Source organism: Aotus nancymaae, unplaced genomic scaffold (genome assembly GCF_030222135.1).
Source record: "Aotus nancymaae isolate 86718 unplaced genomic scaffold, 86718_ANA_hifiasm-v0.15.2.pri h1tg000077l, whole genome shotgun sequence".
Taxonomy (NCBI): Eukaryota; Metazoa; Chordata; class Mammalia; order Primates; family Aotidae; genus Aotus; species Aotus nancymaae.
The window spans coordinates 7795627-7808537 of record NW_026988492.1 but is presented as its reverse complement, the minus strand read 5'-3'; the positions used below and the strand labels follow the sequence as shown (position 1 = coordinate 7808537).

The 12911-nt window shown below is 36.3% G+C and overlaps 1 protein-coding gene and 1 long non-coding RNA gene across 4 annotated transcripts in view; both read left to right on the top strand.

The window, feature by feature from the left end:
* RAB18 (RAB18, member RAS oncogene family) overlaps nucleotides 1–8116 on the top strand; it is a 34822-nt gene extending 26706 nt beyond the window's left edge. For 2 of the 3 annotated variants that reach the window (XM_012474201.2, XM_012474202.3), the window contains 4 exons: nucleotides 1375–1447; nucleotides 2599–2717; nucleotides 2792–2858; nucleotides 6196–8116. In XM_012474201.2, coding sequence (XP_012329624.1) covers nucleotides 1375–1447; nucleotides 2599–2717; nucleotides 2792–2858; nucleotides 6196–6371 — 435 coding nt within the window. In that variant the 3' untranslated portion in view covers nucleotides 6372–8116. The remainder of the gene's footprint in view (nucleotides 1–1374; nucleotides 1448–2598; nucleotides 2718–2791; nucleotides 2859–6195) is intronic. The other variant, XM_064368563.1, reaches the window with a different exon arrangement.
* Nucleotides 8117–11137: 3021 nt separating this feature from the next.
* The window catches only part of LOC105732176 (uncharacterized), a 39318-nt gene continuing 37544 nt past the window's right edge, over nucleotides 11138–12911 (top strand). Inside the window, exon 1 of the long non-coding RNA XR_010339540.1 lies at nucleotides 11138–12096. This is a non-coding gene — a long non-coding RNA (uncharacterized LOC105732176). The remainder of the gene's footprint in view (nucleotides 12097–12911) is intronic.

Below are 12911 nucleotides of genomic sequence, written 5' to 3'. Positions count from 1 at the left end.
GGGTGGAGATTAGTTTCTGTGGTGGTGAGAATCTGGAAGGAAAGACATTCAGATTTATATAAGTATGTCTGTGGAAGAGTGGTGAGTGTTCAAAGTGATGTACATTGAAAAGTTACTTTCCTCTTAAGTTTCTCTTTTGGGGTTATAAATGACCACAGATACTCCCTAGTATCTTGCTAAAGCCCCTCAAGCCCCTCATTGCCGGTTTAAATTCCTCTCCAATCTTATAAACCTCTTGAGGTTATTCTAACACTTTTTATATCATCTAGAGGAGCTTCTGCTTGTCCCATAGCAAACTCTCACTTCCAGCAGTGGGACTGGTAGCTAAGTTGAGAGTTGGTACATTTTTTACTCTTACTTTTCTTCAGGTTACTTTATATCAGCAGACTGAAGACTTTTTCTTAAAGGGCCAGATAGGATTTAGTCCAACCCTGAAGTGGCCCATATGGCAATATATAAGCAAATAGGCCTACTGTGTTTCAATAAAACTTTATTTAATAAAACAGGTGGTGGGCTGACCTGCTTTGTATAATCTTAGGTACCTTGAAGCCATATTCTAGGGACAGTAGAAAGACAATAAATAGAGAGAATGAATTGGGCCTGTAAGTAAAGGCTTGTTAAATAGGTTGGTTCATCATCATTATTATTATTATTTTTACTCAACAAATTCTGAGCAACTATCTTTTTTCAAGAATTGCTCTCTGCCTGATGGTTAAACTGGTGATTTAAACAGATGAGTCCCTGCTTTATGAAATTTACATTTTCTACCTAGTGTACATTGTTCATTTACTCTAATTTGAGTCGGAGACAACATGTAATAAAGAGTGGCTTGGTTACATGCATTTTCTCAAAAGGAGATACACAGAAAACACTTAAAAGAGCCCAACCTAAAATTTCGTTACCTAAAATAACGAAAGTTCTCTTCACATCAGTAAATCAGTGGTTTTTAGCCTTGATTCTACATGAAAAGCACCTGGAAAGTTTTTGGTTTTGTTTTTGTTTTAAATAACCGTCATTACCTTAGACCAATTGAACAGGAATTTTTTTGGAGTTTAGACTCAAGATTCCCAGAAAATTTCATTGTGCAGCTGAAGTTTAGAACCATGGCTTTTGTTTCAGGTATGATAAAAATCTTAAATTCAAAATGGCAGAAAACCTTTCACATTGTTGCATTTCTCTAGAGATCAGTATTTATAAATAATTTTATTTTGTGACACTTGTCAGTAAGTGAACACATCTTATTTAAATTCCCATTTTTTAATGAGCTCATGCATTAATATTATTTTTAGTAATGCTGTTTTACTTTCTGCTCTTAAACTAGTATATTGAAGGTCTATTATTTATACTTTATTTAATAATAATGATCATTTTTAGGATACTGCTGGTCAAGAGAGGTTTCGAACATTAACTCCCAGCTATTACAGAGGTGCACAGGGTGTTATATTAGGTAAGTGTTTGCTTTAATTATTGTACTATTTAAAAATATTTATTGGAGTTTCTGATTGTCCTAGTCTGTGAAAGTTAATACATTTTTGTTTTACTTCTTGTTAGAGCTACTTTTATGTACCTTGCAGTTGTATTAACTTCATGTAATATTAATGATTATTAAAACTTTTGATTTTAGTCTTTTGTTTAGCGCTTAAAAAATAAAGACAAGACTGATTTATTTGGTTTGAAAGCACATGTCAATGAGAACATAGTTGAAGATTGATTAGCATATGTTGGACTGTTGGAGTATTACAGAACCTGGGCTTCAGTCATCAGCATATTAATATTTGCTACAGTTTATAAAGAGGGAAGAGTTTTTGTTGCTTAGTAGAATCTGCTTTATTAGTCCTCAAAATATCACTAAGCACTTAACACTATTGATTTATAATCAAACAAAATTTAGAAATCAAATGTGGATTCTCAGTGTAATTTGTTGAAAAGTGCTTGTTCTTGATACTCCTGGAAAACTGTTTAAAATGAGTATTGATCAATTGTATTAATAGGTAGAATTATCTTAATATTGTGGCTTGATAGTGACACTTAGCCTTTAGGTTCAGCATCTCTTGAGTTTAGAAAACACTTTAATAAGCTCTTTATTATAATGCACAATGACATAAGATGAAAGTGATAACAGGAAGAACATCAGGAATCCGTCCACTAACTGTACTGTAATTTTTTCAAACCTGTAAATTCTGGTTCTTGTAATAAACAAATTAATGGGGTCATAGATGTTTACATTCATAATTTTTTTTGATATTTTGCCACAAATTTGAATCTAAACACTCTGGTTTTTGGATAGACCTCATTCATCATTATGAATGGGAACAGGTAGTGTTTTGCTTTAATGGGTATTAAATGGGTTTTCACTTATTACACAGGATATAATTTCATTTCTGTGACAGTATGTATTAATAGGATTGAATTGTGTGTGTATGCTTTAAAAAAAAAACACTTGTTTCTTCCATTTGGATCAGTAGACACTGTTAATCGTTGAAGACAATAAAAAACAGACTTGCCTATATTGCTTACTAATGCCAACTCCTAGCTACATATCAGAAATATGCCACTGCTTCTTATCTTTAATGCTTATTATGACTCCTTTTATTTCAGTTTATGATGTCACAAGAAGAGACACATTTGTTAAACTGGATAATTGGTTAAATGAATTGGAAACATACTGTACAAGAAATGACATAGTAAACATGCTAGTTGGAAATAAAATTGATAAGGTAAGAAGGCAGACACTTGGCCTTTTGGTTCTGTGTTTTGGTAGCCGTTCTTAATCACTGCATTTATCTTTTAGGAAAATCGTGAAGTCGATAGAAATGAAGGCCTGAAATTTGCACGAAAGCATTCCATGTTGTTTATAGGTAGGTGTGTGAATGAATATCTATACTTTCATTATTAATGAGGAATTTTTAAATGGAGTTTTTGCCAAGTTTATTTCTTTATGAACCATAAAATGTATTTATAGTATTGTTTGTAGTTGCCTTGTGCTACAAAATCTTAACTATGTAACAAGGTTCTTTATTCTTCTTTCTGTAAAATGTGTGATCATATTATGTGAAATCATATAAAAAACAGTCAAATCATTTCTCTCAGGATATAATGGCATTCAGTAAAGTTTGGCACCCAGTGCTAAAGTTGTGCCTTGCTGGTCCATATGCTGATATCATCAGCACCTCCTGGGAGCTTGTTAGCAGTGCTTCAGCTCAGGCCCTAGCCCAGATTTTCTGAATTAGAATCTGCATTTTAACAAGCTCTTCATATGGTTTGTATGCACATTAATTTTTGAGAAACATGGTCCAGCAGGGGTTGCCAAATTACAGCCTGGTCCAAATCTGGCCCCACCATTTGTATTGGTACACAGCCATGTCCATGCAGTTACATGTTGTTTGTGGCTGCTTTTGTGCCATATGGCAGAGTTTAGTAGTTACAACAGAGGCCATATGGCCCACAAAGCCTAAATATTTACTATCTAGCCCTTTACAGAAAGAATTTGCCAACCCCTGATCTAGAAAATTGGATGAGCTATATCAGAATAACGAGGGGAGGCTGGGCACGGTGGCTCACACCTGTAATCCCAGCACTTTGGGAGGCCGAGGCAGGCGGATCACAAGGTTAAGAGATCGAGACCATCCTGGCCAGCATGATGAAACCCTGTCTCTACTAAAAAATACAAAAATTAGCTGGGCGTGGTGGCGTGCGCCTGTAGTCCCAGCTACTAGGGAGGCTGAGGCAGGAGAATTGCTTGAACTCAGGAGGCGGAGATTGCAGTGAGCCAAGATTGTGCCACTGTACTCCAGCCTGGCACCTGGTAACAGAGCAAGACTCTGTCTCAAAAAAAAAAAAAAAAAAAAAAAAAAAAACAGAATAACCTGGGGAGGTTTTCTTCTTCTACTGTGGCCCAGAGAAGCCAAAAGACTGGATACGCCTGGTCTAGAGGGAGATCTCAGGCTGAGAGAAGAGTGAATATTTCCTGAGGTAGGAACCAGGCTAGTGTGTTAAAGGAACAGGAAGAAAGCATGTGTACTGGAGCATAGTGTGTGTTGAGGAGAAGGCTGATGGAAAGATGCCATTCAAATGGTGAGGAGGTGGATTGCATTCTAATTGTGGTGGAAAGCAGGGAAGCAGTGGTGTGACCTGATACTCTGTAAAAAGATTCTGTTGTAAAGAAAATGGACTAGGGGAAACAAGCAAGAGACTATTTCTTGTCTTGCAGTGGCCCAGATGAAGGAAGCAGTGGTTTGACTGTGCAGTAGTAGAGGGTGGTGGAAAATGGGCAGTTCTGGGAGGTATAGTGAAGGTACAGCTGACAGGATTTGTAGGTAGATTTGGTATGGAGAACAAGAAAAGAGAGCAATCAGAGATAACTCCGGGTTTTTGGCATGAGCAGTGAGGTAAATTGTGTTGCCAGTAATTGGGATGTGAAAGATTGAGATAAGAGTAGGTTTAGTGTAGGGAAATGAGGAATCAAGAATTTTGTTTTGACATAAGAATGAGACATTTTTCAGATAACTGGTGTAAGTGCTGGTCATTGGCATTTAGGGGGCATTTAAGGTCATGTTATTAGAATGGTGACTTCAGGAAAGAATATGGATAGAAAAGGGCTGAAGAAACCTGAGCAATATAGTGAGACCTCATCTCCAAATAAAATTAGTTGTATGTGGTGGCAAGTGCCTGTGATTCCAGCTGCTCTGGAGGTTCAGGTAGGAGGATCACTTGAGCCTGGGAGGCCAGGGCTGCAGTGGAGCTATGATCGTGCCGCTGCACTCCAGCCTAGGTGACAGAGTGAGACCCTGTCTCAAAAACAAAACAAAAAAAGATTGAATCCTCGGGGATTCCAGCAACTAGAAGTCAGCAGAAAGAGGAAGTGCCAGCAAATAAGGCTGTGTATGACGTGCCAGTGAGATAAGAGGATTTCCAGGCATGTTCAGAGTCCTGGAAGTCAAGGGAACAGTTTATTTAAAAGAAGAGGAAATGATTAGCAGTATCAAATACCAAAGATGTCAAATATAATTAGGATGTTGGATTTGACAGGATAAAGATTGTTGGTGGTCTTGGAAAAGAATGATTTTACTGGAGTGGTGGGACCAAAACCCTAATTAGAATAGTTTGAAGAAAGAATGTGAGATAAGAAGGTGGAAGGAGCTTATGTGGATAACTCTTTAGAAGAGCTTTCAAAGAGAGTAGAGAAATGGGTGGCTACCAGAAGGCTATATGGCCTAGAGAGCAAGTTTGTTTTTTAATAAGATGAAAGATAATTTGGCAGACTTTTAGGCTGATTGGTATGATCCAATAGAGAGAGAGTGTGTGATCCTTCAGTAAATGAGAAGGGATGAGACTCCAGGAACAAGAGAAGGTGATGGCTTGGAGGCAGCAGGGATAGTTCATTCATTCTCACAGGAGGTAAGGCAGAGCATGAGGACACATACATAGGTAGCTTGGTAAATTTATTAGTGGGACAATGAGGTAGTTCTTGCCATACTGCTTCTGATTTTCTCAGCATAATGCTAACTAGATTATTAGCTGCAAAAGAGCGTTGAGAGGAAGGAATAAAGTAGTCATCTTGCTGAGATCGAGCCATTGCACTCCAGCCTGGGTAACAAAAGCGAAACTCTATCTCAAAAAAAAAAAAAAAAAAAAAAAAGTAGTCATCTCAGACAGTGAGAAAGGTCATGGTCATCACTAAGGAAATATAGGGTTGGAAGCAGTGCTGTGTCCAGTTGAGTTTCATGAGCAAACATTTAGAGTGGGACCAGTGTTCATGGTGGTTTGTCATTTTATCCAGCTACCTGGAGCTGCTTGGTTGAAGGCACAGAATAATCAAGTTAATTTTTTGCATGAATTTCTGTATTTCTGCCTTGGGAGCCAGTTTTAAGAATTAACTGAAAGCTTAAGGAAAAAACTTTCACATACTATTTAAGTAGTAGGGCTTTACAAGTTATAATTCTATCACAGTTTTAAGATTATAAACCAGCATTTTTTTGGTATAAATTTATATACTAATATTCTTATGGATAGAATTTAAGTAGCTCAATTTTGAGAGTTGGAAATTCACTAATTATTGACCTGTGCGAAAAAATTGCTGATTTGGATCTTAATATATTGCAGGGTGATATTTATGCTCTGATAGTTTACCAGAAAAACATGAGGATATGGCCAGAAAGGGATATACTATGAATGATATTTTTCCTTGAATTTCAGAGGCAAGTGCAAAAACCTGTGATGGTGTACAATGTGCCTTTGAAGAACTTGTTGAAAAGATCATTCAGACCCCTGGACTGTGGGAAAGTGAGAATCAGAATAAAGGAGTCAAACTGTCACACAGGGAAGAAGGCCAAGGAGGAGGAGCCTGTGGTGGTTATTGTTCTGTGTTATAAACTCTGGGAAATTCCGTCTCTTGCATATTTGATCAGATAGTTACATCTTTCTGTATATAAACTCTTTAACTGCTATTTTAGGGACCTTGCAGTTTGCACATAGTTATTTTATATCATAGCAGTAAATATTTGCAAGAAATCCCACTCATCGGCCCCAGGTAAAACGTTATGGTAAGCATGCGCAGTTTGCAGTCTGCGGTTTTTTATGTAGCACAAAATAGGTGTACCTTTATCAGTACATTCAATTTTATGATTTACATTTATCATGTAATTTAAAAAAATCCATCTATCTAGTATATGTTGATACAAAGTCTGCTTTTGGTATTCTTTTTGCTTAAATACTCCTATTAATTTCTGAATTACTTGGTATGTAGAACTCCTAGAACCACAGGGAAGAATAGAGGTATCATCAAACATGGCAAATTTTCTTTCAGGAATAATAAAGAGTATGATTCCACAACTTTTCTAGGATGTTTGAGATTCTTTTTTAGTACTAAGCAAAATTTTCATTACAGAATGTAGCCCAGTCCAATTTATAACTAAATCTCTATTTGTTCTGATGATGCTTCTAAACAGCATTGATAGCTTAAAGAAACTTGGTATTTCAATGATTAGCTCAGTTGCTTAACTGGAGTTTTAATCCTGTGATATGTACATTGGGTTCATGACTCAATTTTTAGTTATATGGTGTTTGGCAGAATGGCAATAAGGTTTTCACCCATTTTGGTTTCAGGAGGACATTAGTAGTGTGTTTATTGTAACTCCTAGTACTAACCACTTTTAAAACCAACCTTTTTTTTTTTTTTTTTTCCATAAATGTTGGTAGTGTTTGTCCAGGTACCTCAATTGTAACTTGTGTAATGTTGATGAATATCTGTATCTTATGGCTTCCATAATGGCTAGTTGGTATTCTAAAACCTATTTCTGTGTTTTGAGGGGTGGGGGAAAAAAAGGCATATTGCTTCTAGGTTCTGATGTGTGAGGGAAAATACTGTCACAATGAAAATCTTGACAATTTACTGTAAAAACTAACCAATAGTTTATCAAAACCAACTGGTAAAGATTAATAAATCTTTTTCACAGTATTCAGTTTTCTCACCTCATGCTATTGTATATTGTATATTTTCTCACTCATGTGTTATTTAATTTACATTGATCTCCACTATTTTAACTTCCCAAATAAGTTATTTGTTCTTTAAGATTGGTTACTATAATACTTAATTTCTGGGCAGTCTGTTCTCTGTATACAATTGCAAATGATAAGCATTTTTGTGAGTGACCACCTTTGCAATATGTTTGTTAATGAATTTACTTCGTGTTGGGTTCTTTCTGAAATGTACATCTTCACATATAAAAACCTCACATTCTACTTGATTTTACACTTCTTAGTCTGTATTACATGTGGTTGAAGGTTTTATACATTCTGTGTGCTTTTGCTAAATATACAATATTTACTACTAGAAATTTGGAGAAAGAACACTAACACATGTACTTGTAATTTGCTCATGTTACATTAAAACTTGAGATTTGTGTATTTATGTAGTCTGTATTAACAAGACTTTTATGTTTATGGTTTTATGCTCCTTGAGCTATATAATAATCTGTGTATTAGATTGTTGTCTTGATTTGGTCTAAATTTGAATACATACAAATTACTTGAATATAACAAAAATGAATTTTGTTTGATAGATTTATATTGTAACCTTTTTCTAGTTCTTGAATAAATATAGCCTGCTTTCCCTAGATGCATTTGTGCAGGAAGTATATACATTTCCCATTACTCTAATCAGCTGAGGGACATTTAATACTGTGTTATCCAAATTATATTATGTGGCTTTCATTTTACTGTTTTGTTGCAAGCTTAGTGTTTTGTAGTGGAGGTTTTGTAAGTGAAACAATTGTAGTATCCAAAGTCAGGCACCTGTGTAACAGAGTTTTGTTAATTCTTTTCAGAATCATTGAAGCAGTCTTAAAGGGTCTTTTGCAGATGGTACAAATTAAGAACTATTAGAATATAGTATTTTGAGTTCTAGGACTACTGAGATTGACCCACACAAATAAAGAACTATTCAATTTTTGAGTAATAGTTAACATTTATTGAAAGCTTCCTTGGTGCCAGGTACCATTCTAAGTGCTAAATTATCTTATTAAACCTCACAGTAACCTTAAGAGATTAGTACTCCTATTATGCCCATTTTAAAGATGAGGACAATAAAGTGTAGGTGTGTTAGGTAACACCCAAAGATCACATAGCTACTCAGTCATTGAGGTGGATTCCAGTCATGGCATTTTTACTCCTGAGCCCATACTCTTCATCATCACTCCTTTTACAATGGCTAGTTACTAGCTGTTTGTAATACATCGAGTTAAGGCAGTTTCGCTATTTCTTTGTCACTCTTTTGTTGTATGTAATAGAAGTATTTCAGACTTTCTGGTTGTAGAGTAAATCCCATGATGTAAACCTACTTCATAAGTCATGTGACATAAAAGTTAAGGTAGTGGAGTAGGTGGTTTTAGTTCTTCTACCACTTCAGAGTGGAATGAAAATCCTGACTTAGAAAAGGTACAAAGTTAGGGGACTTAGGATACCTTCACTTCCTGTGTGAGAATGGAAATTAAGTATGGAAATAGTCACTTGCTCAAAATTGAAATCTGGGGGGAATGTTTTGATTTCATGTATTTGATTACCATCCACAAACTCATACTTGGTGTTGACATTCTAGTTGAAAGTCGTGGAGATAGACTTGATTTTGATTCAACGTAGTTTGCATATTCAAGAAATAGACATGATTCTTTACTAAGGGTAGGACTAGCACCATAGCTCATAAAAGAATTATTACACTAGTACTTGTTCTGCCTGTGAGTTGACACAGACTTAACTCATATTCATAGTGTCTTTAAGTACAACTTAATATGTATTTTTTTCAAATGAACAACAATTCTTCAGGTTTTATAGATCAGAGATCCTCTCCATAGTCAAGCATTATATATTCTGTGGGAGTACATTTCACCAGTAATACTTAGGAAGTATTTTGTCTTTCCTGTATTTCCCTAGTTAGTCATGGGGTAAAAACGTTATTTAGTTTTCAGGAGCCATTGTTCTGGCTCCAATTCTGCCCTGTATACTCAACTATATAGACTTCACCCTGGGTTTTGCCTAAAATGTTGAAACAAGAGAATAAATAGACATAGATAGGCTAAGTCAAGACTAGGAGCTAAGGAATATAGAATCACCCAAGTCTTTTTTTTCCTCTCCACAAATGGGAACATCTATCATGCTGGAGGACTACTATGATGGGGCTTTACTTTTTACTGTTTGTTGCTAGCTTATTGTTTCATATTTAGGAATCAATTATGTTTCTGATTGTGGTATAAAGTTTGCTTAAGTGCCGTTTAGTTAAAGCTTTTCCATGTATGCAAGCACATACACACATACTTTGAACAGTTGTGTGAGTGCCTGTTCTCAGTCTTGCCCCCTTTACACATTTCTCATACACATACAGCTTCGTTCTTTTTTTTCTTTCTTTTTTTAACTGGAGAAGCAACAAATTATATAGTTTTATTTGTGTTTCTTTGATTACTAGTGAGCTTGAGTACTTTTAATACTTTATTGGATATGTGTGTGACTGCGCAATGCAGCACCTACTTCCTTCTCTCACCATACCACCCCTGCAAATAATCACGCATGTGGTTTGGATGGTATTGTCACACCCTCGGCTTTCTAGATTAACTCAGTTACCTTTAAGCAGTGCCCCACTTCCCCAGTAGCAATGGTTCAGGGGTAGGCACCTGACCCAGATCAGACTACTGAGATAAAGATGTTTGCCCAGGCTTTTTGAGGAGCCATTGAAGACAGCTTCTTGGAGATAGTGTGCTGGGAGGAGTCACATTCTGAACTTGCTGCAGCTCATTTTTCTAATAGAAAGGAACCAACCTGAAGCAGTACCAGGAGAATGAGAGCGAGTCTATTGGAGCCCTTGGGAACCTCTGGATCAAACTGGACCTGAAGTGAGTGAGATCTGTTTCTCAACTTTCACTTGTGTGAGCCAATAAATTCCTTTTTTTGTTGAAGGCAATTTGACTTTTTTTTTTTTTCTTGCAACCAAATATATGTTATGTGAGAATGTGTGTGTTTTTCTTACAGAGGTGCTTGTACATCAAGTTAGTTACATCAATAATAGATTATTTGCATAAGGAAGAAAAAAGTAAAGCACTTGAAAAGCCACTACTTTTAAATAACTATTAACATTTTAGATTAGTTTTACTTATTTCTTTATAGATATATATATAGAAAACTATAACTAAGTTAACTTCATACATGCTGTTTTAAGGACCCCTTGATTTATAGGATCTGGTTTCTTTTCATTTCCTCTGTCACCTGAGCACGCCCTCTCATCCCTCTCCTCCCTGGGGTATCAGTGTTACATCCTAGCACATGTACTCTTTCTGCATTTCTCGATGTTTATAATCACATGCAAATATGTACAGATACATATTTTATATATAGTTATAATGTGCTTTATATTTAAACAGTATATATTATTATTATTATTATTATTATTATTATTATTATTATTTGAGACAGAGTCTCGCTCTTATTGCCCAGGCTGGAGTGCAATGGCACAATCTCGGCTAATTGCAACCTCCGCCTCCTTGGTTCAAGTGATTCTCCTGCCTCGGCCTCCCAAGTAGCTGGGATTACAAGCGCCTGCTACCACGCCTGGCTAATTTTTTGTATTTTTAGTAGAGATGAGGTTTCGCTATGTTGGTCAGGCTAGTCTCGAACTCCTGACCTCAGGCGATCTACCCGCCTCTGCCTCCCAAATTGCTGGGATTACAGGCGTGAGCCACCATGCCCTGCCTTACAGTATATATTATAAATTGGAACCATCAGCATATTCATCTCTGCATGTTGCTTTTCTTTGTTTCTTTTTCTTTATTTTTTAGAGACAGGTGTTCGCTCTGTCATCCAGGCAGGAGTGCAGTGGCGTGATCACAGCTCACTGCAGTCATAACCTTCTGGATCCAAGTGATCTTACCTCAGATTCCCGAGTAGCTGGACTATATTTTCTTAAACATTTTTTTTGTAGAGACAAGATCTCCCTGTGTTGCCCAGGCTGGTCTCGAGCTCCTGGGCTCAAGCTATCCTGCCTTGGCTTCCCAGTGTGCTGGGATTACAGGCGTGAGTCACCATGCCTGGCTGCTTTGCTTTCCTAACAGTAGATTGTGAAAATCCCCCCAAGCCAATTTTTGTACAGCTAAGATGTATTTCAATGATTGTACAGTATTAAAATTCTAATGTGTCAGATACCACAATTTATTCAACTGTTTTTCTAATAATGGGCAATTACCTTGTTTGTATTTTTTTGCTACTGTAGATAGTACCATGATAAATATCCTTGTACATGTATCATTTTGTTGGATATCTATGAGTTGGATCCATAGGTCAGACAGTGCATTTTTTAACTTTTGACATATATTGTCAATAGCTTCCAAAAGTTTATAACCTTTTACACTTCCACTAGTGTAACACATGTGGACATATCATTTTCCCTGCATTCCCCATCAGCCCTGAGGTGTTATCATATTTTAGTTACTTTGATATTTATAAGGTATAATTTTTTTTCAGCTTTTATTTTAGAGTCGGGAGTACATCTGCATGTTTGCTACAAAGGTATATTGTGTGATGCCAAGGTTTGGAATACAAATGAATCTTGCCCAGATAGTAAGTATATGTATGTGTGTGTATATATATATATATATATATTTTTTTTTTTTTTTTTTTTTTTTTTTTTGAGATAGAGTCTCACTCTGTCGCCCCAGTGGTGCAATCTCAGCTCAGTGCAACCTCTGCATCCCAGGTTCAAGCTATTCTTCTGCCCCAGCCTCCTGAGTAGTTGGGTGGCCACCATGCTCAACTAATTTTTGTATTTTTAGTAGAGACAGGGTTTCGCCTTGTTGGCCAGGCTGGTCTCGAACTCCTGACCTCAAGTGATCCACCTGCCTCGGCCTCCCAAAGTGCTGGGATTATAGGTGTGAGCCACCATGCCTGGCCAGATGTAACTTTTGAGATGTAGCTTAGTTTGCATTTTCTGCAGTCGTTTTCATGTTTGTAGGCTTTTTTTTGAAATGATTATTTATATCCTTTGCCAATTTTTCTGTTCAGTTTTTTGTGGTTTTATTATATGGGCTCTTTGTATGCTACAGATATTTATATACGTAAGTTATAAGCATTTTTTCTAATCTAACCCTTTTTAAATTTTATGTATTCTTTACAATTTTTTAAAAAGTGTTTTATCTCTTCTGGGCTCTTCAACGCTTAGATTTGACATACAGGCTCCTTAACCTCTTTTGAGATTTCTGTTTCATTTTTTTTCTTTTAAAATCTTGAATAACTTGGAATTCACTTGTTTATGGCACAAGATAAGGAGCCATCTCATTCTTCTTCATACAGGTAGCCTGTTGTTCTGCACAACACATGAAATAAGCCTGCTTTTTCCTGCTGAGCCAAAGTAATGCTATTGTCCTAGATGAAATTCC